At 59.0% G+C, this 27,477-nt stretch overlaps 1 protein-coding gene and 1 long non-coding RNA gene across 6 annotated transcripts; one reads left to right on the top strand and one right to left on the bottom strand.

The window, feature by feature from the left end:
* Positions 1-7,396: 7,396 nt before the first annotated feature.
* Positions 7,397-21,960, bottom strand: LOC309630309. 5 transcript variants are annotated; one of them, XR_014245593.1, is made up of 5 exons: positions 20,158-21,960; positions 16,559-17,929; positions 15,896-16,163; positions 14,230-15,801; positions 7,397-12,606 (listed from the first exon to the last, which is right to left on the bottom strand). It is a non-coding gene; the product is annotated as an uncharacterized lncRNA (long non-coding RNA). The 5 variants fall into 5 exon arrangements; XR_014245594.1 differs by lacking the exon at positions 20,158-21,960 and having other exon boundaries at positions 16,559-17,532; positions 17,704-18,961; XR_014245597.1 differs by lacking the exon at positions 20,158-21,960 and having other exon boundaries at positions 14,230-14,379; positions 15,100-15,801; positions 16,559-18,958.
* On the top strand, positions 21,941-27,084 carry INHBB (inhibin subunit beta B). Its single transcript, XM_082395387.1, has 2 exons — positions 21,941-23,715; positions 26,170-27,084. Exons 1-2 carry the CDS (start codon positions 23,268-23,270, stop codon positions 26,943-26,945), a joined length of 1,224 nt encoding a protein of 407 aa, XP_082251513.1. The 5' UTR covers positions 21,941-23,267; the 3' UTR covers positions 26,946-27,084.
* The last annotated feature ends 393 nt before the right edge of the window (positions 27,085-27,477 follow it).

Here is a 27,477-nt window from a genome sequence, read left to right as displayed (position 1 = left end):
CCTGTGGGAAGAAGCCTGTCCCCTCTTTACCGTCCTCAGCTGTAGCCTCTGGAACGTTCCATGGCAGCACGGGGGAGAAATGATACCTGAACAGTTTTTTACATGAGCTCTTTAGAAAAACGTTTCACAAACAGGTATATTGGAGCAGTGGGTGTGGTTAATGTTACATCAGGGGCAGGTCTGAGCACAGATCTCCATCATGGTTTTGGGTCTTGATTTTGGCTTTTCCGTGAGGACGAAGTGAAGTAAGGGACTCATCACGTTAAATTCCCTGGGAACGAGTTTGCTCAGGTCGGTGTAGTCATGGGAACGCCTGACAGCCGCTTTTCCCCTTTGGATGCCCAGGGGATATACCACAGGGCTCCATGTGGCACATGAGGCAGGTGGGGAGACCCGCGGGGAGCAGGGGTCCCCCCACGAGGGTCTCCCGAGACCGAGATACGCCCTGACTCTCTGTCGGGGAGCCTCTGGGCTTCGGGTCTGTAGCTGGATGCTCAGCCGCCCACAGAGGCTTGCTTGGGGCGGGGGGAGAGGCGGATGGGAACAGTGTGGGGGGGGCGGCGACACTAATGCATGGCCTGCGAGCGGGACGGGGCAGCAGGTGCTCTGCAGGCCATTTTCTGGCCCCTCTCAGCTCCCACACTAAGGGCACTGAGCCTCTTCCCCTGCTCAGAAGTGGAGACTCCAGTGCCACCCTTCCAAGGCAGGCACGAGGACCCCGTGTCCCGGACACAGAGCAAGAACATTTGCTCTACCATCACGATGGCAGCCCGAGCCTCACCCACCAGGAGCCCCTAGACCAGGGGGAAGGTAGCCATACAGACCAGGACAGACGAGAGGCTTTCTGAACACTTGACCTTGAGGCTGAGCTTGACCAGTGAGTGGGGCTTTATCAAGGGCGGAAGGACATGCCAGGTGGAGGGACCAACAGAAGGGTCTGGCCTGTGGGGTATGAGCGGGAGTGTTTGGGAGCCGTGGGACTCTCGTCGTGGCTGGATGCCAGGTGATGCTGGTGACGCCACGGGGGGCAAGGCCAGCCCGCAGGCAGCTGGCCACACCAGACAGGCAGACTGTGTCTTCAAAGCAGTGGGGCTGGGGGAGACTTTGAAACACACAGACCAATGCACCGTGAATCCGCTTCCTTAACTGAGTTTTTAATACTTAGCGAATATGAGCAAAGCCCAGAGAATCAATACCCTTCTTTGAGGCTAAGACCTCCTGGGTAGCGGTAGTCGTTACAGAAAATTCCAAACATGCAGAAGGATACGTGTGTCCGTCACCCAGCCCCAACATCTGCCAACTTGGGTGTGAGTTTTCAGGCACAAGCACCGCAGTTAGATGTGCATTTTAGGAAGCTAACCCGTGGCACCTAGGGGTCCCCTCAGGAGGGGCTGGGCTGGAGATGGGAGAGGGGGCCAGGCTTGCAGCCTTGCCAGGTGAGTGGTGTGAGGACCCAAACCAAGGCAAAGGGTGAGAGAGACTGGAGAGTCAGGAGAGATTCTGAAGTAGAATCGATAGGATTTGGTGGCCAACTGAGCATGAGAGGGAAGGGGGAGGTTTAAGGTGACCCCACTACCTGTGGGTGATTACTGGGGAAGGGAAGGGCATGGGAAAGGGCAGAAGTCCAATCACGGTCTTTGAAACCCTGTGGGACCTCATTTTGGGACCTTGGTCACCAGGCTCCAGCCCCCTTGGCTCTTTCCCGGTTCCTGACTGCCCTGAGCCATTTTACCCCAGGGCCTTTGCACACACTGCTCCCCATCTCGGGGTTACTTCGGTCCTCACAGGTCACATCCACAACCTCCCGCTCATCCTTTCAGTCTCGGCTCAGATGACACTTCCATCCTTTCTCTCCCTCTCGTGTTGTTCCTTATCCACTGACCACAACGTGCAATGAATGCTTCTGCTGATGTGATTACTTGCATATTTGTTTTCCATTTGCCTCCACAGAATGTGAGCACCGTGCAGGCCCATCGATGAGCACACGGGGATGATGAGCGACTCTGGGTGGGGACGTCGGCAGGCAGGGAGCCGGGGAGGGTCTTGGGGTGGAAGCCCAAGGGGGGTCAGAGGGGGAGGGCACACTCAGTCACAGGAAATCTGACCAGCCTGGGTTTGTGTGGTGCAAAGCCCCCGTGTGCTGTGGGAAGAATGTATGAAAGACTCAGCTGGTTCAGCAATTCATCGTGGACACAGAGAGCTTTCTGAGAGGCTACCATAGAGGCTTAGGTTTTAAATACATGCTTTTAATTAAAGTCAAGTCCACTGGTACAGTCTTGTGTTTGTCATTCAACACGTGTGTGTGTGTGTGAGTGTGTGTGTGTGAGTGTGTGTGTGTGTGTGTGTGTGTGTGTGTGTGGTGTGTGTGATGAACGTACTAAGAAATTCATGGGGGGTAAAACACCTGAGAGGTGCAGGGGGTCCAAGGGGCCCATCGGGTGGAAAAGACTGTGTGCGGACATTGGCAGCGCCAGAAGGAGCCCTGTCGACTTCCCGACTGGCAGCGTGATAGGTGGTCCGATGGTGTGCGAACCCAGGGAACGCCTGGGCTCGGGAAATGACACGCGCTGTCTGATCTGCTTGCGACAGTCATTTCAGAGATGCTCTGGGGAAGTTCCCTCTCTGCAGAAACCTTCCAGAGCTACCAGCTCACAGGGAACCTGGCCGGCTCCTCTCCAGAGCCTGGGAGGCCTGCCCCCACCTGCCTCCAACCTGTGTCTCCCTGGGGGCCCTCAGCACTGGGCCTCGGTGGCCTCTTTCTGTCCGTGGCTCTGCCTCACCCCTGCTTGTAGTTCATTTGGCCTAGAATGTCTTCTGCCCCCAAAACTTCCAAATCCAAGCCTTCCCTAAGACCTGGCACAGGTGCCACCTCTTCCAGGAAGCCTGCCCTGATTGCCCTGCCCTCATGGGCTCCCACTTCCTTCTGAGTACACAGGTTGCTTCTCACTCTTTGTCTGTCACAGGCTGTCTCACCTTGTCTATGGTTGTTTCTCTTGTATTTGTCTTATGTCCCCAACACGAAACTCTTTGAAGGAAGGTAACACTTCTTCCACATCAAGTACAGACCCTCAAAAATGCGAGTGGGTTGATTCGGTGACTGATGGATAAGGTTAGTGGGTGATTGTGCTATTATACACTAGGCTTTTTAAAAAAAATTGTATTGGAGTATAGTTGATTTACAATGTTGTGTTAGTTTCAGGTGTACAGCACAGTGATTCAGTTATATATATATACCTATATTAAGTCTTTTTCAGATTTTTTTTCCCATATACATTATTACAGAGTACTGAATATAGCTCCCTGTGCTATACAGTTGTTGTATAACCTTGCTGGTTATGTATTTTATACATAGTAGTGTGTAAATGTTAATCCCAAGCTCCTAATTTATCCCCACCCACCCATTTCCCCTTTGGTAACCGTAAGTTTACACCAAGCTTAAAAAAAAAAAAAAAAGCCTAGCTGATTTCAGAGGTAGCTACAGCAAAAAGTTACTTAGAAAGGCACGGGGCCCATAGTAGTCGGTGCAATCCACTGGGTTTGGGGCAACGTTGGTGTGATCTTGGCCATCTCTTAGTGTTTCTTGTCTTTCAGTGTGAAACCGAGAGGGTCTCCCCAGCCCTTTCTTCTTTGAGGACTTGGTGAAGAAAAACCAGGCGGCAAAGCTAAAGGCGTGTACAATGCTTGGTCGGGAGCTGTGATTCTCATCTGGCTTCTCTTGATCTGAGGGGAGGGACCTCCAAGCAGGTCTCCCACCACCTTTGCATAAACACATTCTGCGTGCATGTATCCGGGACGCTCGCCCGTGGACACACGCCCACGCCACACTACTGTTTCCTCCCAGGTGGGGCACTTCCGTGCTGCTTCTTGCTCTGGTCACGTGGGTAACCCTGGCAGCTGCTTGCTGCTATTTACAACCCTACTAGTTGGTGAGCTCCAGGTGGATTGCCCAGACCGGGCCACCCTGTTACTGCTGGCTTCGGGCCATCAGCATCGCTCAGCTACTGTCACTCCCCGGATGTTCACATCTGCCTGAAATCCCGGGGCAGGAGGGGGCCCAAGGAGGTCCTCTGGCCCTCCCTCCTGCCTTGAGGCAAGACCAGACCACACCCAAACTGATCCAGACAGCCGAGGAGCAGGCCTGCTGCTAAAACCTATGGAGAAGCCTCCCCAACGTAATGGGTTCCGGCGTCGAACGAGCCCTTCCATCCGGAGACACCTGATGCTTCAGGGGGATTTTTGGATGCCCACCTCTTGAGCATCTGCTGGTGGCTTTCAAATTCCACGTCTGCCATTCCTCCCCCGAGGGCAGAGAGAGCCAGCAACTCAGGGGGTGGATGCAGCGTTGGGGGCTTTGCTGCCCATTGGTGAGCTGTCTGACGCTCCGGGGGCACCCCCAGCTCCGTAGGGCCCCATCCTTACTGTGGACAGTGGGTCTGGCCCAGAATTCAATGACATTGCAGTAGGAAAGAGGTGAGGGCAGACCAGGAGGACCGAATCCGTCAGAACTTGCATCGATCCATTCACTCGTTCAGCAAATTCTTGTTGAGCCCACACTTCCGTGCTCTGCAGGGTGAGGAGAGGAGTTGGAGCCGGGGGGCCCCCAGAGTCCTGGCGCCAGCGGAGGGCGGTGCCAGCCCGTGGCGTCAGCACTCCGGGGGCCTGTGGAGTCTGTGTGGCGGGCGGGTGTGTTTCGGACATCCCTGCAAAGCCTCAGGTGCATATGCTCTGGGCTCTCTGGAGGGATTCAACAGACGGTTGCGAAGAGCTGCTCCCTGGGCCGCTGTCCTTTCCTTTCGTGGGTCGCTCACATGGTGGCATCCAGGGCCATGTCACATCCACGCACAGCAGCAGCTCAGGAAAACCGAGTCGATGAGTCTGATACCAGCCAGGGCTTCCTCTTATCAATAGAAACTGATAAGAGGCCGGGCGAGAAATTCAGGCAAGGCTCTACTGGGGCCCCTGCGGCCGCAGGGGGGTCGAGAACTGGTAACAGGTTCCCTTGCTCGCTCCCTAAGGCGGGGGGAGGGAGCTGGTTCCTTATATGGGGTGAAGGTAGGGGTGGGTCCAGGGCTCCGGCTGGAGGGGTGGCTTAGGTGGTCTGCCCATCCCTTTGGTGGTGCTGTGTGCAGGGGGCATTCGCAGTACATGCTTTTGCTCCTGACTCCTCAGAAGTGGCAGTTGGGTTTTTGGTCTTTTTGTATCTTGTTGTCCATAATTTGCCCTGACTGCGCATGCACACAGTTATTTTTAGTCCCTTATAGTTTCTTTGTATTTTGTTGCTTGAGGTGCAAGCACTGCAGGAAAGGGTCTCAGGTCCCAGGTCCCAGCCTATCTCAGCTCTTAGAGCCGGCTACACCCCGTCTCCACCACTGGCCCTGAGTGAGTCCACCATGAGCCAAGTTGTGTCTCCCCCTCCCCAAATTCACATGTTGGGTCCTAACCCCTAGTATCTCAGAAAGCGGCTGTATTTGGAGATGGGGTCTTGAAAGAGATAATTAAGGTAAAACAAGGTCACTAGGTGAGCCCTAATCCAATGTGACTGGTGTCCTTATAAGAAGAGGAGATTGGGATACAGACACACATCACGGGACACAGACCTTGTGAGGACACAAGGAGGAGATGGCCGTCTCTAAGGCAAGGAGAGAACCAGCCTCAGAAGGAACCTTGATCTTGGACGTCCAGCCTCCAGAACTGCGATACGATACGTTTCTGCCATTGCAGCCCCTCGTCAGAGGTACTTTGTTCTGGCAGCCCCAGCAAATGAGTACACCTCCGTGGGGAAGGGGGGTGGTTATTTCCCTCTTGAGGCCTGTGGTTCCACCAGACTCCATACCCGCAACACTGGGCCGGTTCCTCAACCTCCTGCATCTGCAAAATGGGACCTGTGATGGGTTTGTGGTCAGGATTCGATGAGATGTGACCCGCGGGCCTCGGCCTGACCTGACAAAGGAGCCCACGGGCCTGGGCAGAGGCTGGCTCTGGGTTCTGCACCTGGCGGGCAGGTGATGTCGATGACAGATATGTTAAAAAGTCCTCAAAGTAACAAACGTCTGAGTTTGAGGTAGAACCTGGGATGGGAAGGCCCCCAGCTCCACTGCGGGGAGATCCCTCTGACTCGAGAACTCGAATGGCATGGAAGGCACCTGCTGGGAGAAGCGGGAGTTACAGAGCTGCTGCCGGGGGATGGGGACCGGGAGGGTGAAACGCAGGGCTGCAGGTGACCTGCTTGAGGAAGCACAGAGGCTGGTGTTGGCCCTGGGACCCGTGGTTCTTTAGGTCAACGTCCTTGTGCACCAGCCTCCATCCGACCCGGCGGGGGCGGGAGGCGGGAACTGCCTGGCCTGAGCCTGGCGGGGATGCGAGCGGGCCAGAGCCCAGGACCAAGCCCTCCAGGCCAGGGGCAGGGCCGGCGTGAGCTCTGGAGGCTGTGGGGCTGCGGCCTGAGTTCCCGGTGCACAGAGCGACACCCGAGTGGATCATTCCGCTCAGCCCTCTGTGGCTGCAGGAGCTGGCTTGTCCTCTGCCTGCCGATGCCCCGAGGGCATCGTGGGGCAGGGGCGGGGCCCTTCCTGCGGTGGGTGCCGCTTCCTTTTTTACCTGGAACTCGTCTCCCAAAGTAAGGTCGTCTTTGAGCCTTTCTGACATTTCCAACCCCTTGACCTGTGACCTCCTGGAGGGCCACTGGAATCCTAAATGTCGTCCTGTGATTCGCTGAGCCTATGAGGGCTCTGGGGTGGGGCGGGCAGGGGATGATCATTCTGGAACCCTCCTCTGGGTGGGTCCAGGGACCTTCTCGGCACCCCTTAATTATATTTTCATATCTATCCACCCCCTTTCACACCACAGTTACTAAAACATCATTAATTAGGTTACACACACACATATACCGCCCCGCACCCCTGCAGCATAACCATGATAGAAAACCACATTCCAGCTGACAAGAAGCCAGCAGCCCTGCCTTTCTTCTAAGCTAAACAGAGAGACCCATTATGCTGGAATTTTATTTTCTCATGGTTTGGAACCATTACATCAGCATTGATGTAATAACATGGTTAACTTCAGAGGTGAATTTATTTTGGTTTGGAGTTCAGATAGTTTAGCTGTTAGCAAACCCCAAACAAAGCCACTCAAGTTTGAAATGAGCCATTTTGCCGTCCGCCTTCTCTCCTCCCCAGGTAAACACACTTTGGATGTATTTTCATCTCATGGCAAAGGAGGTGACCTCGGGGCTGATGGATTTTGGAGGCAATGTTCCTTTTTTTCTAAGGCGATTGACCAATGCAGTGTTGACCAGCTGGGTGCCGAGCGGGTAGACAAGCCCCAAAGCAGTAAGGATTGAGGAAGCCCACCAGCAGCTTCTCTGAAGACAGAGTGGGATCCGTCCAGCCTTCCTCTACAAGCGCCGTTCTCCTGAAATAAGCGTAGGGGCAGTGTCTCCATCCCCGCCAGGCGCACAGGGAAGCGCCTGTTGGTGTCTGAGCCCGGGGCTGGTCTCCAGACAAGAGTTCTCAGCATCCCAGAGGGTTTACTGGAGGCTTCTAGGTGTTTTCTTCTGGGCCCTGTTCTAGGAGGACGTGCACAGGTGGAAAGGGCTGTGACATCGGGTGGCAAGATCCTTTCTGATGGGGCTCAAGGGCACAGGGGCTGTCAGTGGACCACGGAAGCTGGGCGATGGGTACCCGGGGCTGATTGTACTAACTCTCCATCCTCACGTGTGCTCGGAAATTTCTGTAACCAAGTCACGATCAAATCAAATCCTGGTCCCCATGATGTTCGGATAACCCCTTTCTTCCTCTAAGAAGGGGGAGGGGACGGCCAGGGTGGGTGGGGAGGAGCAGACGTCTGAAGAATGCAGGAGGCTGAAGGGGACCTGGCTCCCTGCTGGTCCCTGTGCACGGCCAGACATGCCATCGGGGTGTTTCTACTCAGAGGGACGCTTTGGGGTCTCTGGGACAGGAGGCAGAGAGTCCTGGGCGACGCGCCTGGCATCCCGAGGGCTTGCTGGGAGCCGACAGGCCTGGTACCACCTTCTGCCACGCCCAGGGGACCCAGCAGCTTCGGACACGGAAGCCACGACGCATGTCTGTCGGGCTGCGGAAGGGAGGAGGGGGGCACGGCTTCTGAGGAGTTCCAGGGCCTGTGCTTACGGAGTGGGAGCATCTCATCCCCTTCGAGGCCCATGGTCCTCAGCCCCGGCCCTGTGTTAGAATCAGCTGTAGAGCCCCTCAGTGCCCAGGCAGCCTCCAAGCCTCACTGCATGCGGCTCTCTGGGGGCGGGCTGTGCAGGCATGCTGAGAGCCCCTGGTCTGCCCTCCTGACAGGTCTGGGCTTGGCTGTTGGCTGCAGCATCACTCCGCTCCGCTCAGCAGGGTAGGAGCACCCGGGCAGGGTCGTCCCATGGCAGCGTGTGGTCGTGTTCCGGTACACTTGATGCGACTCCCCGTAACGGTGGGTCGGGTACCGCCCACCTGGAAATACTATTTCTCCATCATGTCCATCCAGGACACAGCATGCCCACTAGAGGGAATGAGTGGTGGCCGCCCACCCAGGCCACTGTGGAGGGTGTCACTGCTGGGGGGCAGGGACACAAGGGGAGCTTCTAGAGGCCGGTGGCTTTCCCCTCCTTGGATCTTTTTTTTTTTTTTAAATCAACTTTATTTATTTATTTATTTATTTCTGGCTGTGTTGTGTCTTCATTGCTGCACGCGGGCTTTCTCTAGTTGTGGCGAGCAGGGGCTACTCTTCATTGCGGTGCGCAGGCTTCTCATTGCGGTGGCTTCTCTTGTTGCAGAGCACGGGCTCTAGGCGCACGGGCTTCAGTAGTTGTGGCTCACGGGCTCTAGAGCGCAGGCTCAGTAGTTGTGGTGCACGGGCTTAGTTGCTCCGCGGCACGTGGGATCTTCCCGGACCAGGGCTCGAACCCATGTTCCCTGCATTGGCAGGTGGATTCTTAACCACTGCGCCACCAGGGAAGTCCCACCCTCCTTGGAACTTAAACACGATGTAACAAATCCAGTTGACACGGCAATGCAGAACACACATGCGCACAAATATACAGACACAGATGTCACTGAGACGAGCATCATGAAAGATACCCACCTTTTTATGTGTGATTTCTGTTATTTTCGATCCTATTCCTTTTTATTGCATTAAAAAACGAACGTCTTAACCCACTACATTTGGACTCACGACCCACTCGTGGTTAACAACCTACATTTTGAAAAACGCTGCTCTGGGTAGTTGGCAAAACAAATTCTGGGATGGCATACTGACTGGCCAGCACCTGGGTGTCCCCCCAAAGCAGGGGTACCTGACTCAGGGCCAGAAAGAGACAAGCGGGTTCAAAGGTCTCCCCGCCAGGACCGTGGGCAGCCCCGGAAGAACTGCGGTGCCGCAGGGACGGTGTCCAGCAGGGGGCCTGTGCTGAGTGGGGCCTCAGCCTCGCTTTGCTGGCTCTGAAATGACCCCTAGGGCCACAGGGAGAGGACCCACATCCGAGATTCCCCTTCGAGGGTCTGGCCCTCTAGACCCAAGCCTGTTTGGCGCCCACCCTCTCTGGGGATCTTGCAGAGCCGGGTTGGAATGACCCTGGGCACCTGGGCTTGAAGGTGGGCGAGCCCTCCCTGACCTCCTGTCGCCCTAACTTCGCCTCATCTCTCTGCCGGCCTCCGCAGTCGTGCTGCTGGGAAGAGCGGCCTGGCCTGTCCACTTGCTTATCAGCTCTTCTTTCCAGGGCCTCCTCCCCACTGCTCTGCTGAAATGGCTCTTGGATCTAATCAGCTGCTGAGGCCCAGGGTGAGTTCTCTGCTCTCACTGTACTCGGCCGCTCCCGGCATCTGGCAGCTGGCCTTTGTCCCCCCTCTGTCCACCGTCCACCAGGCTGGCCCCGTTTCTCTCCTCCTTCGCTGGCTCTCTCACCTCTCAAGGCCAAAGTGCCCTGGGGCCTCACCCTTGGCCATTTCCCTTCCTCTTGTCCCTCGACACCCTGTCTCCGGGGGAACTCATCTCGCCCTGCCTGCCTTTCAGTGCCATCCGTATGCTGGCAGCTCCCAAATTTGGCTGACCTCTGCCCTGAACCCCAAACTTCTTCCAACTGCTTATTCAGCACCCCTACCGGTGCCTAACAGGCCTCTCAAAATCCATACATTCAAGGGGAACTGTTTATTGCCCCTGCTTCTCTCCCCATCTCCCCTCTTCCCATAAACGGCACCGCATTTTCCTGGCTGCTCAGCCCCCAAACGTGGGATCCGCCCTCCGATTCCTCTCTTCCCTTCATACCCCACACCCAGTCCATCAGCAAGTCCTGTCGACACCAGCCCCCAAACAGAGGCCAGAGCCAGCCACTTCTCACCACCTCCACTGCTGAAACGCTGGCCCGACCACCACCACGTCTCACCTGGATTATCGTAACAGCACCTAACTCATCTATCTCCCTGCAGTTTATTCTGCACCCTCAGCTAGACTGACCTTCTCATTGGGTAAATCAGATCACAGCAGCACTTGATAAAACCCTCTAAAACCTTCCCATTGCACTTTAGAACAATCCCCAGGCTCCTTGCCACACCCAATATTTATTCTGTATTTCTTACTTTCTGGTCGAACCCTTAATTTGGAGCCGTGTAGCACCCAGCCAGGTGTCTATATTTCCCAACCTCCTTTACATCTACAGGTGGCCAATGAGAGAAAAGCAGATTTGTTGAGTGGGGCTCTTGGGATTATTCTTCCAAGAGTGCTGGCTCAGCTAAGAGGATGCAAGGCTTTGCTCTTTTACTTTCTTCCTTCCCACTGCTTGAAATGAAGATGTGATGGATGGTGCTCCAGCAGCCATCTTGTGATAACTTCGATGATAGAAACTTCATGAAAAGTACAAGGAGTATGAGTGCCCAATGACCACAGAGCGATCATACCAGGCTTGGAATTCCTAATTCTGAGCTTTTCCTATGTGAGAAATAGCTTGTGTTAGCCACGGAGGTCAAATCTAATCCTAGGGAGTAGAACTTGCAAAGCTTAATGTGATCTGGCCTCTGCTTCCTTCAATCCTTCTCCTCTTGCTTCACCGTGTTCCAATCACATTGGCTTGCTTTCTGTTCCTTGAATGTTCTAAGCTTAGTCCCACCTTGGAGCCCTTCCCCCAGATTTCTGTGATTTCCTCCTTATCTTTGGATCATCTCCTCGGAGAAGACTTTCCTGACTTATGTAGCCCCCTGACCAGTCTGCTTGCCATCAACTGCCTTTTAAAAATCCATGACACTTTTCACTCTTGGAAATTATTTGCTTTTAAGAACATATTTATTGTGTGTTTCTTTCTTAGATAGTAAAGTTTTGTGAGGATGGAGATTTTGACTGTCTTGTTCACAGCTATAGCTCCGGGGCCTGGCCTATGATAGGCACCTTAAGAAGTATATGTTAAAAGAATCAGTGGAATAAGATGACTTTTCAGAATTTTTGGAAGAACTTTAACTTGTGTGTCTCCATACCTCACAGAATTCCTTCCCACGTATTTGAAAATCGTTCAGCCAACACCTGTGGCTCATTCATGGTTGCTGGGCTTAGTGACAGCTGGAGAGACAAAAAGACAGTGTAGCATGTGCTCCAGAAGCCTAGAGTCTAGCGGGCAACACGGATAATTGAGCCCATACGGACAGGCAAGTATTGAAGAGCTGGCTACCAGCAGGGCACCGAGGATGGGGCAGTTTGTCCATTTCAACGGAGGCAGGAGCTGACTCGGAAGAGCTTTGTGGAGGCAAGTTTGGATAGAGCGTGTTCCTGGCAGACAAGGTTCGGGGGAAGGACGCTGCATCAGTGAAGATAGAAGGGGTGAGGGAGGCACCCAGAGTGTGACCAACTATCCCGGTTTGTCTGGGACCATCCATGGAAAGTCCCACATCCTGGGAAACTCCTTTGTCCCAGGAAAGCCAGGACGAGTGGTTATCCTAGAGATACACAGCTATTCGGGTCACTGGAAGTGGTTCCCAGTGGCAGCAGGAGAGAGAGAGAGTGGCTGTGGCTGAGGAAGGGGACCCTTCATCAGAAGTTGGATAGGTGACAGGAGCAGATGAGAAGCCTTGAGGCATCACGAGGCGTTTGAACTGTTTCCTTGACAGCGGAGACCCCTATAAAGACTGGGGGATAGAGCTTGGTTGTAGAAAAGAGTTAACTACTGGAGGATGGCTCTTCCTCCTGGGACATGCCGGTGGCTGCAGGTCCCCAGCCTGCACATGGGGGGCGGCTGGCGTGGCTGGCGCTGCTTTGTCTCCGCGGCCCCCATGCTGACCCCCAGCCCTGGATTAGTCAGGACAGAGGTGTGCTGTCCACACAGCCCCTCTTCCCCAGGGCCGAGGCTCATGGGTGCTTCTGGGAGAGCCACCCAGCTTGTCCCTTTGGAGCCTCTGATGGCCACATTCCGCAGACCACACCTTCCTGACGTTTCCAGGGGAAGTCATTCCAGGGGAATTTTTGGGAACGTTTTCTTTCTGCAGCGGTGGGGAGGCAGGAAAAGCAGGAGGGCCTGGGCAAGTCGGTTCTTCCCCGTCCAGTGGGCCCCGCGGTGGGGTGGTGGCCATGCCGCCAGCGCCAAGGCCCTGTGGACCATCTCAGACATCCGACCTGCCCGCGGGAATGGTCTCCATGGCAACCCCCGCCGTTCCTGACCCCTCCGTCTCCACCTCCTCCTCCTCAATCACAAATTCCTGTGGATTCTGTCTTCTAAGTCTCCCGTGGAGTCAGGAGTGAGTTTGTTTAGGGCGGAAAAGGGCCTTAATACTCTTTCCCTCGCTCTTAATCTTATTGGCGCAAGTACCCTGAGACTGGGCACTGTTCCTGTATTTCGGTGCCTTAGTCACACCCCCCCACCCCCCCCACACGTCTTACACTAACACCCGCACACTCCAACACACAACCCAACACATACAACACGTATGCCTCAACACACACGCACACCCACAGACCCATACCCAACACACACACACACACACACACACACAGACCCAACACACACACACACACCCCCACAGACCCATACCCAACACACACAGACACACACAGATCATACCCAACACACACACACAGACCCAACACACACACACACATAGAGCCAACACACACACACACACAGAGCCAACACACACACACACCCACAGACCCATACCCAACACACACACACACACACCCACAGACCCATACCCAACACACACACACACACACACAGATCATACCCAACACACACACACAGACCCAACACACACACACACATAGAGCCAACACACACACACACCCACACACACACAGACCCAACACACACACACACTCACAGACCCATACCCAACACACACACACACACACACACACAAACCCAACACACACCCCCACCCCCACACACAGACACACACACCATCCAGCCCTTTGAGTTCAGTGCCTGCACTGAGCTTCCTGGGACCACCGCTGTCCCCTGCCCTCCAGCCTCCGGGCTGGGCTTCAGTTTGGGGCTCCATTTCTGTCTCTCAGTGTAAGATGCCCCAGGCAGTCCTCTCCCCCAGGGACTCGGCCCGAGGGCTGCCCCCAGGCCTCCCATGCGGTCTGCTCGCCACTGAGTCTGGAGTTAGCCATCCCTCGGCTCCCAATTTTGGAGGCTGCCCCCCTGAAACCCCTGCCCTGGCCTTGCAGCTCTGCGCCCACTGGCCCAGATTAGGAGGGACACAGTGCCATTTGCATCCTCAAGTCCCCTTTCCCCGGGACAGGCTGCTCATCCAGTGACCACCCATCCCCTGGCCCAGGTGCCCCCCCAGCGCCCTATCCCCGCCCCCTTCTGGGACCCTCTGCTGCCCTCAGCCTTCTTGGCCAGCCCTGCTCCTGCAGCCCGTCTGGCTGCGTGCCATCACCCTGTCCTGCCTTTTCTTCCACCTCCCTGACGGCTCCTTCTCTGTTTCCTGTCTTCTTGGCCCTCCTGCTCCCTATCTGGGCGGTCACCCCGGCTCAGCTGTACGTCTCCTCGCTCTCAGGGCTGCTGTGGGCAGGTGAGGTCCTGCAGAGTCACCATGACCCTGCTTAGGTCCTTCCGCTCCGAATTCAGAAGGCGCAAGCGTCTGCTCTCTGGAAGGCCCCGGCCAGACGCCCCTCTCCGCCCCGACCGGCTCTGCCCTACTGCCTCCAGGGCTGCTCCAACCTTGGTCTCCCCTCTTCCCTCCACCTCTGGGGACCTCACAGTGCCAGGGCGGAGGGTCTCCCACTCACCGGCTCCCGATACACTCCTGGCTCTGCGCTTGCTGCCACCGGGGGGCCTGGCTCTCCCGGCTCACTGAGCTGAAGGCAGGACAGTGCCACAGCGCTGTCGTCACCTGGCACACTGCTCTGTCCTCACTAGGTCCTCTGTGCAAAGGCATTCTGTACAGTGGATAAAAGAGCACTTTGGGAAGAAAAGATGGACGCATCGGGGAGTGTTGGAGATGATACTGGGGGCCCTGAACCCAGAACACGCCCTTGTGGCTGGAAAGGGTGAGTTACCCCCACTATGTGCAAGATGGGTGTGTATTTCTGTATTGAATTGATACAGGAGTCTTAGGGAGCTGAGCTTAGGTAAATAACAGTTTGACCACATTACTTATAGATACAGACAATGTCATAAAGGAATTCTATACAGATGCATAGTCTTAGCTTCTTCTGACTAGTGATAGTGAATGTCAGTGGACGAGCGTCTTAGCACCTGTGTCCCCGATGAAAGCCAAGGCATTGGCAGCTCCTTTTTTATTTTTAGTTAAGTTCCTTGCTCTGTGCTGTTATTTCTGAGTCAGTAGGAAGTTGCGGGGGTTCGAGAAGCGTTAGACCCTCCAAGGGAGGTGAAGCTCAAGTGAAAGGTTAATGTTGTGTGTGTCTTCACCCTGAAGATGCTGAATCTTTTTCTTTCTTTCTCTCTTTCTCTCCCTCCCTTCCTTCCTTTCTTCCTTTCTTTTTCTCTCCCTTTCTTTTTTTTTTGGAAAAGTACAACAGGGCAAATCCTCAAATCCCCGGCTTGAGAACAGCTTGCATGAACAAACTCTGGGCTGACGGGCTCCGCGGGCAGGGGGAGCCCTGAGGATGCTACCCGTTAGCCGGGGTCCTACTCACAGTTCTATTGGCGGCGCTAAAGCAGACCGACTCTGGGTCTCTCTCACCGACTCAGAGAACGAGCACACAGTGGGTATTTGTCCTTCAAGAGGCCAGAACCAAAACACTTCACCCCTTTCACAGTGGGGTCTCCTAATTAGATATAAATACATTTAGCCATCAAGCAAAAATCGGATCCTTCCCTTTTCATTCTTTTTTTTTCTCCAGGATTTCAACCCATAAGCTAATGTATGGGGAAGGGAAGGGGCTAAAAGAGGTGAATGCCCTCGGGCCCAAGGAGGGGTGTAAGAAATGCCTCTTTTCTCGGGCTAGCTCCTGACTCGCTGGGGCCCCGGGGCCTGGTCAGCGGGGCTGCAGTGCTGACTTGCTGGAGGTTAAAGGGCTGAACACGCAGAGGACTTGACATCAGCACAGCTTCAGGAGCCAGCCAGCAGGCCTGGGCTGCGGGGAGATGAAGCTGGTAACGGCGTTGGGTTTTTTTTCTCTTCTACAGCCATGGCGGTTCCCCTGTGGAGTTCCCGTCGATGGCTAGACAGAGACTGTTTTACTGACTGCGAGGACTCAATTGAGTCTTCTGTAAGGAGAGGGGGCGCTTGTGTGGAGCACAGCATCACGACGGCCTCTTTCCGAGCTGATTTGCTATGGGCGCCTGCCGGGCATGCGTCTATAGGGATACGGGGTGCACCTGAGGGGTGGCGTGACCTGTGGGAACAGAGGTCCTCAGCTTCATAGACATAAACGGACGAACACGTTCATCGGTCTTGTTTAAAAATCAAAAAGGATGCCTTGCCTGTACCTGTATATACGAGGATAATTTCCCTGTTTTCTTTTTTTCTGTCTTGTCCCTGCCTCACGTTAGAACCTGAGAAACGCTGTCCTGGTTCAGCCGTGCATCTTTCTTGGCTGGCGGCTCACTGGGTGAGGCGCGCCTCATCCCTCAAGGCGCAGACGCAAAGGTTGGCTCTGAAGTTCGAGAACGGCTGAGGACCGAGGAAGGCCATTGAAAGGGAGTTTGATGCCGGGACCCAAGTGTTCCCAAAGTGGACACAGTTGGGTTTGGAGACCTGAAGCAAAAAAACCTTAGAAATTCTCCCTTGCCCTGTGTTAGCTGCCAAATAAGCAGCTCTTTGCGTTCTGGCCACCCACGGACATCTAGGAGCTGTAGACAGGACCCCTCAGGGCAGAAATGGGGCGGGGAGAGCGCCTCGACTCTTCCTGCGCAGCCCCCACCTGCCACTAGCTGCCCAGGCCTCCTGTCCTACGGGAGAGGCGCCAATACCCACCCCTTCCTAGTGGTCCTCACTGCCTCCCTGATGGGGGGGGGGTCTCCCAGCCCGCCCCCCCAGTGCTGCCAAGGTGCCCCTCAAACACTCTTGCAAGGGGCCACATGCCCTCCCGGCCTTGACACCCCTTTCTGGGCGGACAAGGCCCCTCCCTGGCCTCGCTCCCGTGGACTTGCCCTTGCTCTTCTCCTGGACCGCATGTTCTCATCACTCGGGCTCCCCTGCCGCCGACCTTCTCTCTCCCCCGTCCAGCTGGGAGAAGCCTTCTCCGCATCAAGGCTCGGTTCACATCCTGCGTCCTCTGAGACTCAGCTCTCCTTGTCCTGGCCCCTGCTGCACTGCAGGGGCCAGCGAGCTGCCGAGCCGTCCTGTGTGTGGACCGGTCTCCCCAGTACGCCGTGGGGAGGGCGGCCATCGTCGGGACTTTGATTCTGTGCTGCTGGATCCCCAGCAGGTAGTTCAGCGTGGTCATCGAGTGAATGGGAAGGAGTTCTGGGCCAGGACTAGTTTGCGATGAGCAGTTTGAAGTGGGACACTCACCAAATGGTGTATTTAGCACCTCTGTTTTCCTAGAAAATATACCAACTTGGACAGCCATCCCCACGGGGCCTGCTGTTGAAATACTCCCTGAACATTCAAAACACGTAGAATCCTCCTCCTGCACAGCCTCCGGCACCCCCGCCCCCAGCCCTGCTCGGGGAAGGGCTGGGGGCTCCCCGCCTCCCCTCAAGCTAGCCTCTTCCCAGGAATGGAGCCAGGAACCCAGTGATTTGTGTGGTTCTCGCTAACAGACAGCAGGTTTCAGAGGGCCGGGAGCGAGAGGAGCGACTAGGTGAGAAGCCCTGCAAGGTGGTTCTGCGCTGGAGCTGGTTTAGGAACAGCACGGGGCCACGCGAAGGGGTGATGTGCCCGTGGCAGATGCTCGTGCCGGGTGGGAAGCAGGGGAGGGGCACACGTGAGGCGGGCTGCCCTGTGGGACCACTGCAACTCGGGGGTCTGCGTCTGGACCCCAGGCCCAGTGACCAGGTCACACACGGGCACCTCAGCATCACCGGTACGTGGGATGCGCTGATTTCGGCTCACACGTCGCGCCAAGCTGGGTGCCGGGCACGGCTGCTCCGTAGCATAGGCGGCCTCAGCCCTGGAGCTCCTGAGTTTCAGAGATGACCAGCATCCTTGGAGACCACGGCTGGGGACTTGAGGATGTGGAGGGCTGCTGGGGCTCTCGGAAGGTGGGCACCGCCCAGCTGCCCTGGTGAGAAATACGGGGCTGCCTCATCCAAGTAACCCCCCGAGGCCCACTCTCTTATCACGGACTTGCCTCGGGACCACAAAGACATGAGGCGGCCTTGGGGCTTCCTGAGAGAGCTCTGTGCTGGTGTCTGGGCGTTTACAAAGGTCAGCTGGTGGTCACTGGTCCCTTGCAGCTCCTGGGCTCGATCCTGCTGAACTCCAGGCTGTCCCGCTCCTGTGCCTGGGGCTGCTGGTGGGCAGGCCGTCTCGTCTGGTCTGGCACGAAAGCTCTTCTGTTCAGATGGCGAGGGGCTCTACAGAGTTAGAATGTACGATGGTGAGGTCTGGCAACTGTGGCTTCTCGACCAGTGGTGGAAAAGTGAACACAGGTCCCTGAGCCCAACTCAGACAGAGGCCTTTCTCCATCCCAGGCCCTGAGTGCCTACTGCTGTGAGGGACTTTGCCCAACGCTCTGCAGGGGCTGTGCGGCCAAGAACTGCACGTTTAGGCTCACTTTTACGGTCTGCTTTGTCACTTTTGCCCATCCTCATCAGCTCCAAGTTGGCACTGAGCTATGGGTTATGCAAAACAAACCAAACCAAACCAAAAACGACTGAGAGCAAGTGCTCTGAGCTCCCCGCACGAAGCCCTCTCCATACTCTGTGTGCCTGTACCCATGGTGTCCCCATGTTTCTTCCTGCCTTCCCCAGCGGGCCCGAGTTCCTTGATGGCATCAGGGAGCCAGCATTCTGTGTGGGGACGGCCTGGTCCTGCAGCCCAGGTGTCGGGTGTTGGCTGCAGCGTTGCTGTGCATTATTGTATTCAAAACTGACAGGCTGGGGGCTTCCCTGGTGGTGCAGGGGGCAACTAAGCCCGTGCGCCACAACTACTGAGCCTGCGCTCCAGAGCCTGCGAGCCACAACTGCTGAGCACGTGCGCCACAACTACTGAGCCTGCGCTCCAGAGCCTGCGAGCCACAACTGCTGAGCACGTGCGCCACAACTACTGAGCCTGCGCTCCAGAGCCTGCGAGCCACAACTGCTGAGCACGTGCGCCACAACTACTGAGCCTGCGCTCCAGAGCCTGCGAGCCACAACTGCTGAGCACGTGCGCCACAACTACTGAGCCTGCGCTCCAGAGCCTGCGAGCCACAACTGCTGAGCACGTGCACCACAACTACTGAGCTTGCGCTCCAGAGCCCGCGAGCCACAACTACTGAGCACGTGCGCCACAACTACTGAGCTTGCGCTCCAGAGCCTGCGAGCCACAACTGCTGAGCACGTGCGCCACAACTACTGAGCTTGCGCTCCAGAGCCCGCGAGCCACAACTGCTGAGCACGTGCACCACAACTACTGAGCTTGTGCTCCAGAGCCCGCGAGCCACAACTACTGAGCACGTGCGCCACAACTACTGAGCTTGCGCTCCAGAGCCTGCGAGCCACAACTGCTGAGCACGTGCACCACAACTACTGAGCCTGCGCTCCAGAGCCTGCGAGCCACAACTGCTGAGCACGTGCGCCACAACTACTGAGCCTGCGCTCCAGAGCCTGCGAGCCACAACTGCTGAGCACGTGCACCACAACTACTGAGCTTGTGCTCTAGAGCCCACGAGCCACAACTACTGAGCACGTGCACCACAACTACTGAAGCCCGCGCACCTACAGGCTGTGCTCTGCAACAGGAGAAGCCACCGCAATGAGAAGCCTGCGCACTGCAACGAAGAGTAGCCCCCGCTCGCAGCAACGGAGACCCAACGCAGCCAAAAACAAAACAAAACAAAACAAACAACGCAAAAAACTGACAGGTGCAGTCACATCCCTGGCTCAGATTGAGGGCTGAGGTCACCCTCAATCTAAGGGAGAATGGAGCCCAGTGCTAAATGAAGCTTTGAAGCAACAGGAAAAGGTCCTTGCCCCTCAGTAGGGGATGGGGGGCTCCCCTCCACCCAAAGCACAAGGTGATCTGGAAGAACTCAATTTACACCCTCGGCTCCTGCGGGCTGGGGGATCAGCAGAGGGCGGGATAATCCCAGCTTCTCGAGCAGATGGTCTCTGACTACCGCTTGACCCAGTTCCCTCCCAGCAGATGACTGGCAGCGGGGCTGACAGCTCCATCGGGGAGCACAATGTGGACCCTCCTCTCAACCGCCTCCTACCAGCAAGGACACGGTGCCTTTTGCGTCTTCCCAGCGCCAGGGCGATGGGCGGGATGCTGTACCTTCCCAAAGGTGTGGCGCCCTCCCCTCTTCCCCCAGGTCTGTCCAGCCCAGGTGGAACTCACAGTAAGAAGGATTGTAACCCAGCAGGCAAGGAACGCTACTGCGAGCTTGTGCTGGGCAGCGGGGGTGTGAAATCCTTCACTGGCCTAATGAATTCTCCCAATCAATCGACCAACCAAACTCTCGTTCAGTGAGCTCCCCTGATTGTCTGCCAGGTCTGGCGTCAGACAGAGGTCTGGTCCTTGCCCACCAGAGCCTGAGGCCCCACACAGGAGACAGACAGGGGAAGAGGTAACAGCCAGGAACTGGGCTGAGGGGCCTAACCTGGCAAGTGGCGATTCAGGGCACCAGAAGGTCATAGCGGGCTTCACCAAGGAGAAGAGACTGGGCTGGGTCTTGAAGACTGAGCATGAGTTTGCCAAGTAGGTTGGGGGCTGTGATGATGGAAAGAGCCAGAAGACCACAGCATGTGTGCCCGGTGGAAGATGCAAGGAAAATCATAAAGGTGGGTCCGGCCTGGTTCAGAAGGTGGTGGCCCAGGCTGCCCAGGAGGCAGAAGCATCCCCTTTCTGCCCAAGGGTCACAGGCTTTGGGACAGGGCGTAAGGTGGAAACCCAAGGGCACGGGGTGCTGTGAGTTTGGGAGTGGCAGAGGATTGGGGTCTGGAGAAGGCCCTAAGGAGTCAAAGGGCTGCCCTTTCGGGGCTCCTGCTTCCGACTTTGGGCTGGTAAAGCCAGACCAGCCCCCTTTTTGCACCTCGAGAGCGGCCCTGCGCACCTCCGGGTCGGTTCCTCGGATCGGGAGGGAGGGGGCGCTCGGCCTCCAGACTTGCGGGCCTCGGCGAGGCTGCGGTCCGGGCTGAGCGCCACAGCGGCCAGCTGGCCAGAGAAGCTTGCGATGAGGGACCGCGGGGGCTGGGGGGAGCCCTGAGCTGCAGGCCGAGGTACACCTCGGGCGTCCTGGGCTCCCCAATATGCTAAGAAAGCTAAAATGACCTCCGTGCAGTCCCATTGTTATGGAGCGCGGCCACGGTGGGTGGGGGTCTGGACCACTGAGGGGAGAGGGCAGGGCCGCGTTCCTGCTGCGCCCCGGGAGCACCGCCCTGCAGTTCCATACCCAGGTAGGGGCGCGAGGAGGGAACAGAAAGAACGGATTGCATTTGGGGTTCTGGACGGGGCTGGGAGTCTGGTGTCCATTGACAGCATCTCTTGTCTGGCGGCCTGAGAACGGTGGCCTTGGAATCAGAATTGATCGAGTGCTGGGAGGAGCTTGGCCCGGTCGCCTCCTCTGGGGCGCCCCACCAGCCCGTGTGACGCTAGGCGTTACTGTACCCCAGGTACGGGTGAGGCGGTAGGGACTAGAATGTGAGACTCTACGCACGGTCACTCCTGCAAAGCTGGCCGTGGCTGAGCCTCGACTGGGACCCGGGTCTGTCTGAGGCCAGGGTTTGCCAGTTGCGGGGTGGTGGCGGCAGCGGTGCTGGAGACCTCGCCAGCCTGCCAAGCCCGGAGCTCAGAGGCCTGTTGGCGGCGAGGCCGGTGCCCCCCGCAGTCGAGGAGTTTCTCGGGGCGCGCCGCCGGCAGAGGCAGCGGCCGGCCAGGCCCTTCCAGCCCGCGGGGCCCACGCCTCGCCCAGTGCGCCGGCAGCCCGGGGCGCTCGGCTCGGGCCCTGCAGCCCGGGAGCGACATCCACTGGCGGAGACAGCCCGCGGCGCCCGAGGCCGACTCGCCCCGCCTCGCCGCGGCCCCTGAGAGAGCACCCCAGGCAGGCCCGGGGCGGCTGCGGCGGCGAGAGGTGCCTCTCCCGGGCGCGGAGGGCGGCGGCCGGGCCGGGGGCAGGGCCTGCGCGGCCGCGGGGAGGAGGCGAGCGCCGAGACCCTGGGCTGGGAGCCCGTCGGTGCCGCCAGCCGCCCAGCTGGGCGGGGGTCCGGGGCGCCCACGTGGTGAGAAAGTTTCGAGATCGCAGAAGTGGCCCGGCCTCGCGGGGGGTAGGGGGGAGGGGAGAGGGCCGGCTCGCCCCTCCTTCTCGCGAAGGCAGAGGAAGGGAGCGGAGGGAAGCGGGGGTGGGCGGGGGGAGCGGGCAGCACCGACCTGAACAGATTCCGCCTCCCCCTCCCCCGTCCCCCCCCCCCCCCCGCCCCCAGGAAGCGGAGTGGGGAGGCGCGGATAGTCTCCTCCCGCACGGCCAGGGCGAGACTCCCCCCCCCCTTTTTTTTTCTGCCAACGTCTATCTCAACGCGCGCGCATATACGGAGATTGTGCGGCTTTTTTTCCCCTTTGGGAGAAAAAACGAGGAGAGTAAAAGAAGAAAGCAAAGCGAAGAACTCCTCCTTGGCGGGTCCGCACTCTGTCGCGGCCGGTCGGGCGCGGGGACGCGGCCGCTACCCGCCCGCTCTCTCCCGGCCCTGCGGCGTGTGCCGGCGGGAGAGCCAGCGAGGACGCCCGCGCCGGGGACGCGGCGAGACTTTTAGGCGCTCGAGTCCGCATCGCCGCCGCCGCGCAGCCAGAAGACACCGGGGCGAGGAGGGCCCCGCCGCCGCCTCGCCTACCTCGTCCGGCGCCCCGCGCCCCGCCGGCCCGCGCACGCGGGCGGAGGGAGGCGGGCGGCGAGGAGGCGGGCGGAGCAGAGGCCCCGGCGGAGCGCGCAGCGGCCGGCCCGCCCGCCCGCCCGCCGGTGGATGCGGCACCCGGGGAGCCTGGAGACAACTTTGCCGTGTGACGCGCAGGGAGGACTGCAGGGCCCGCGGCCCGGGGCTCCGCGCCGCCTCTGAGCAGGCCCGTGCTCCCCGGCGCTCCCGGCACCGCGCTCGCTCCGCTCCGCTCCGCCGCCCGCCCGCCCGCCGGCCCGCGGCGAGGACGACCCGCCCGTCGCCGCCGCCGGCGGCCCTTCCTCGGCGCGAGGGCGAGGCGCTCAGGTGCGAGCGCGGGGCCCCGCCGCAGCGCCGCGCCAAGCCGCGGCAGGCTCCGCTCCGGGGGCCCGGGCGCCTTCGCTTCCGTCTCGGCCAAGTTGCGTCGACCGGCCCTTTCGCCACCTTCCCCGCTCGGCGACCGAGCTGCCGCTGCCGCCGCTTTCGCTTCACCCGAGCGGGGACTGCGGGGCCCCGACGCGGAGAGGATGGGGAGAAGGCTGCGGATGCCGAGGCGCCCCGAGACGCCCGTGCGCCAGTGACCCTTCGGCTCCCGCCTAGCCCCGCGCGCCTCTCCGGCACCCGCGGCCCGCGGCGCCCCTTCCCCGCCGCGCGGGAACCCCCGCGGCCCGGCCGGCCCCCTCCCCCTGTGAGCCGGCGGCGGCCCTCCCGGCGGGCGGGCGGAGGCCCGGGCGGGCGCGGGCGCGGGCGGGGGCGGGGCGGGGCGGCGCGCCGGGAGCCCGGAGCCCGGCCCTGCGCTCGGCTCGGCTCGCCTCGCGGCGGGCGCCCTTGTCGCCAGCGGCGCACCATGGACGGGCTGCCCGGTCGGGCGCTGGGGGCTGCCTGCCTTTTGCTGCTGGCGGCCGGCTGGCTGGGGCCCGAGGCCTGGGGCTCGCCCACGCCCCCGCCGTCGCCCGCCGCGCCGCCGCCGCCCCCACCGCCCGGAGCTCCCGGCGGCTCGCAGGACACCTGCACGTCGTGCGGCGGCTTCCGGCGGCCCGAGGAGCTGGGCCGGGTGGACGGCGACTTCCTGGAGGCGGTGAAGCGGCACATCTTGAATCGCCTGCAGATGCGGGGCCGGCCCAACATCACACACGCCGTGCCCAAGGCCGCCATGGTCACGGCCCTGCGGAAGCTGCACGCGGGCAAGGTGCGCGAGGACGGCCGGGTGGAGATCCCGCACCTCGACGGCCACGCCAGCCCGGGCGCCGACGGCCAGGAGCGCGTCTCCGAGATCATCAGCTTCGCGGAGACAGGTGGGTCGGCCCCGCGAGCGGCCCTCGCTCCCTCCTCCACCCCCTTCTCGCCGGCTCTGGCCGCCGCCGCCGCAGCCAGCGCGCCCTGGGGGAAACCCGGGCTCCCGGCCCAGCCCGCTCGCCTCGGGCCCTGTGCGCTCCGTCCCGGTTGTCGCCCTCTTCCCGCGGGCAGCAACCCCTTCCCGCTGCCCTACCCCCGCCGCGGAGCGCTCTGCCTTCCACCCCTGTTCTCCGAAACGGGCCCCAGCGCCTCCGGGCGCGCGCCCCCCTCCCGGCCGATGCGTGCGGCCCTGGCTCCGCGGGCATTCGCTCGGTGATGGCTTAATGTTTTTGTTTCCCACGATCGCAGTGTAGGCTTAGCAGTGTGGATGGAGATGTGTGTGCTTGTTGATATCCGTGGGCCGGAGGAGTGTGTGTGTGCGTGTGTGTGAGTGTGTGTGTGCCTGCGTGAGAGGCCCCTGGGGCCGCCGCTTCCATCGCCGGGCGGTGTGCGCTTGCCAGGATTGCTGAAGCCTCGCTGGGGAGAGCTAGGCAACCTCTCTTCCGATTGTGTGGGCACTGGAATCGGGCGGAAGGCAGGCTTCTCAACAGGTCCCATCATTTACGCAGAGAAAGACTGTGGCTCGGCTCCGGGGCAGCCCCGTGCCTTCGGCTCGCCTGGCAGCGGCAGCAGCTCCTTGGCCTTAGAGCCAGTAGAGTTCGTAGTTAACAAAGGGTCGGAGTACTTTCTGGAATTTTCCCCCGGTCCTGGATTGCAAATTTCTACCACTGTCTAAATGTGAAAATCAAGCAAGGAAAAATACCTTTCCAACTTTAAAAGGAGTAAAATGTGCTCGTGCTGAAATGCTGCAAGTGCTTTCGGCTCCGCTGTCCTTTTCAGGACTTGAATGAGCCCGGTGGCTTTTGTGCCTGGAGCTCAGCCCCATTTGTGCCCAGGGGACTGCGGAGAAGGTCGCAGGGGGAAGCCCTGGGCAGGGCGGGGTGGGCAGGGAGCCTTGGGGGGGTTGGTGGCAGTTGTATCCCCAGGCTGCAAATGCCCTCCACCACCTCACCCCACCCCCCAAGGCAGCGGGCAGACTGTGCTGGTGCCTCCTGGGGATGAAAAGGGATGAAAAGTTTTGCATGGCCGGGTGTGGAGCAAAGCAGAGACAATCAGGGCTGGTTTGTGCTTAGAAAGAAACGCGTTGCCGTTTTAGCTGTCCGACAGAGTCAGGGAAAGCTGGACATGCAATTAGAGAGCTTGGATTAAAAGGTGCTTTGGGGCCCAGAGTAGAAATGTGATTCTGGAAGGTCGAGGAGGCCTTTTGGTCCCGGTGGCACAAAATGACAGCGGGGGCTGTTATATTTCTGGTCCGTTTCACGGAGCCAGCTCTTTGACTTATAAATAACAGATTCAGGTCACAGGCAGCTCGTCCAAGACCAGCTTTTAAGGCTGCACTTTCCCCCATTTCAAAGTCAGATGTCTGTTATTAGAGGAGCCAGGCGGGGCCTGAGGAGGGGGCTGGGAGGGGGGCAGTGGAAGGAGGTTTGATAAAACCAGTGGAGACCACACAGTTGCCTTATTTGTTCTTCCTGCAAAAAAAAAAAAAAAAAAAAATGTAAAGATTGTCAGAAGGGTCACTGAAATATGTAGGATGAGAGAGGAGTCCTTTCTTGGTTGGCATGGCCTCACTTCTGCTTGAGCTGAATTATTGAGAAAACTAACAAGCCAGTTCTCCTTATCCATGGAGATTTCGAACGTGCCATTCACGGGGAGCCAGGGTCTCGTGAAAGGGGTGGGCCTCAAGTTTCAGGGCCCAGTGTCCTGTCCCTTGGAGCTACTCGGAAACCAGGGCTGCACTTTGCAGCCTGCAACGCACACGTTCCTGTGTCAGAAATCTGAGCAGAGCTGGCTTGTTTGCAGTGGAGGTTCCACTGGGGGTTGGATCCGATCATGCTTAGGTAAACACTGCAGAGAGGCAGTAGGTGGCTCAGCTGGATTTTGCAATGCCCTAAGTTCACCAAAAAAAAAAAAAAAAAAAAAAAAAAAAGAACCCAAACTCTGCTAGAACAACCCACCCCCAAATCCTCAGCGAGATCCTGGTTTTGTTTTTCAGATTTCACAGATACCCATAACAACTTGTTAAGATCTTGGCCTCCTGACAAGTTCCTCGGTTGAGCTTTGAGTTCTGACAGCCTGTCTCCTGGGAACCCTGGCCTGGGAGAGGTGAGGCCGGGTTTTCTAGGCCCGGACCCTCCGACTCCAACCTGGTCTGGGTTTCTCGATGGGAAATGATTTTCCCCGCCTCTCCCGGGTTACCGTCAGAGGCCCGGGCCCCAGGAGAGGTACTTCTGGGCAGGACCGGCCAGCTGCGTGGCCAGTGCGAGGCCCAGCATCACGCGGCAGAGTCCCTGTTTCCCGGCGCCTCACGTTCTCCTTCATCTAACTTGGCCTGCTCTCCCGCTTCTCCGCAGATGGCCTGGCTTCCTCCCGGGTCCGCCTGTACTTCTTCATCTCCAACGAGGGCAACCAGAACCTGTTCGTGGTGCAGGCCAGCCTGTGGCTCTACCTGAAGCTGCTGCCCTACGTGCTGGAGAAGGGCGGCCGGCGGAAGGTGCGGGTCAAGGTGTACTTCCAGGAGCAGGGCCCCGGCGAGCGCTGGGCCGCGGTGGAGAAGCGCGTGGACCTCAAGCGCAGCGGCTGGCACACCTTCCCGCTCACCGAGCCCATCCAGGCCCTGTTCGCGCGGGGCGAGCGGCGGCTCAGCCTGGACGTGCAGTGCGACGGCTGCCGCGAGCTGGCCGTGGCGCCCGTTTTCGTGCACCCGGGCGAGGAGTCGCACCGGCCCTTCGTGGTGGTGCAGGCGCGGTTGGGCGACAGCCGGCACCGCATCCGCAAGCGGGGCCTGGAGTGCGACGGCCGGACCAACCTGTGCTGCCGGCAGCAGTTCTTCATCGACTTCCGCCTCATCGGCTGGAACGACTGGATCATTGCGCCCACCGGCTACTACGGGAACTACTGCGAGGGCAGCTGCCCGGCCTACCTGGCGGGGGTGCCCGGCTCGGCCTCGTCCTTCCACACGGCCGTGGTGAACCAGTACCGCATGCGGGGCCTGAACCCGGGCACCGTGAACTCCTGCTGCATCCCCACCAAGCTGAGCACCATGTCCATGCTCTACTTCGACGACGAGTACAACATCGTCAAGCGGGACGTGCCGAACATGATCGTGGAGGAGTGCGGCTGCGCTTGAGGGCGGGGCTCAGACGGTCCCGCGGCGGGGGGCACGCCGTGCGCGGCAGGGGGGGCGCGGCGGTGCCGCTGGGCTGCCCGGGAGGTGCCCGGGGGAGGCCTGAGAGATTTTCCTGCCTCTTCATCCAGCCGTCAGTCAAAAGCAGGGGGAGAACCCTCCACGGACAGGGCAGACTCGACGGTGCGCACGTGGACGCGCACAGCCGGGCGCGCCCTGCCCCCCACACAGCAGCCTCCGCGATAGCGGCAAACGGATGCGGTGACAGAGGGCAGCTCAGCCCCGAACGCCTGTCACCCGGAGAGTGGGGTGAGCAGCCATCGTCCCCACCAGCTGGCCCGGCCACTCTGAATCGCGCCTTCCGAGCACACAGAAGAGCACAAAGACAGAGACACAGAGAGCGAGAGAGAGAGGGAGCAGGGGAGCCCCGCAGAGGAGCGGGCCGCGGGCGATGGCCGCGTGTCCCCTTTTGCCTGTGCAAGGCCCGCCGTGCCTCGGCATCTCTTGGCTCCAACGCGTGGGCTTCGTCCCCCGG

Source organism: Balaenoptera borealis (assembly GCF_965194805.1).
Source record: "Balaenoptera borealis genome assembly, chromosome: 6".
Classification (NCBI taxonomy): Eukaryota; Metazoa; Chordata; class Mammalia; order Artiodactyla; family Balaenopteridae; genus Balaenoptera; species Balaenoptera borealis.
This window is presented reverse-complemented; position numbering and strand designations above follow the sequence as displayed.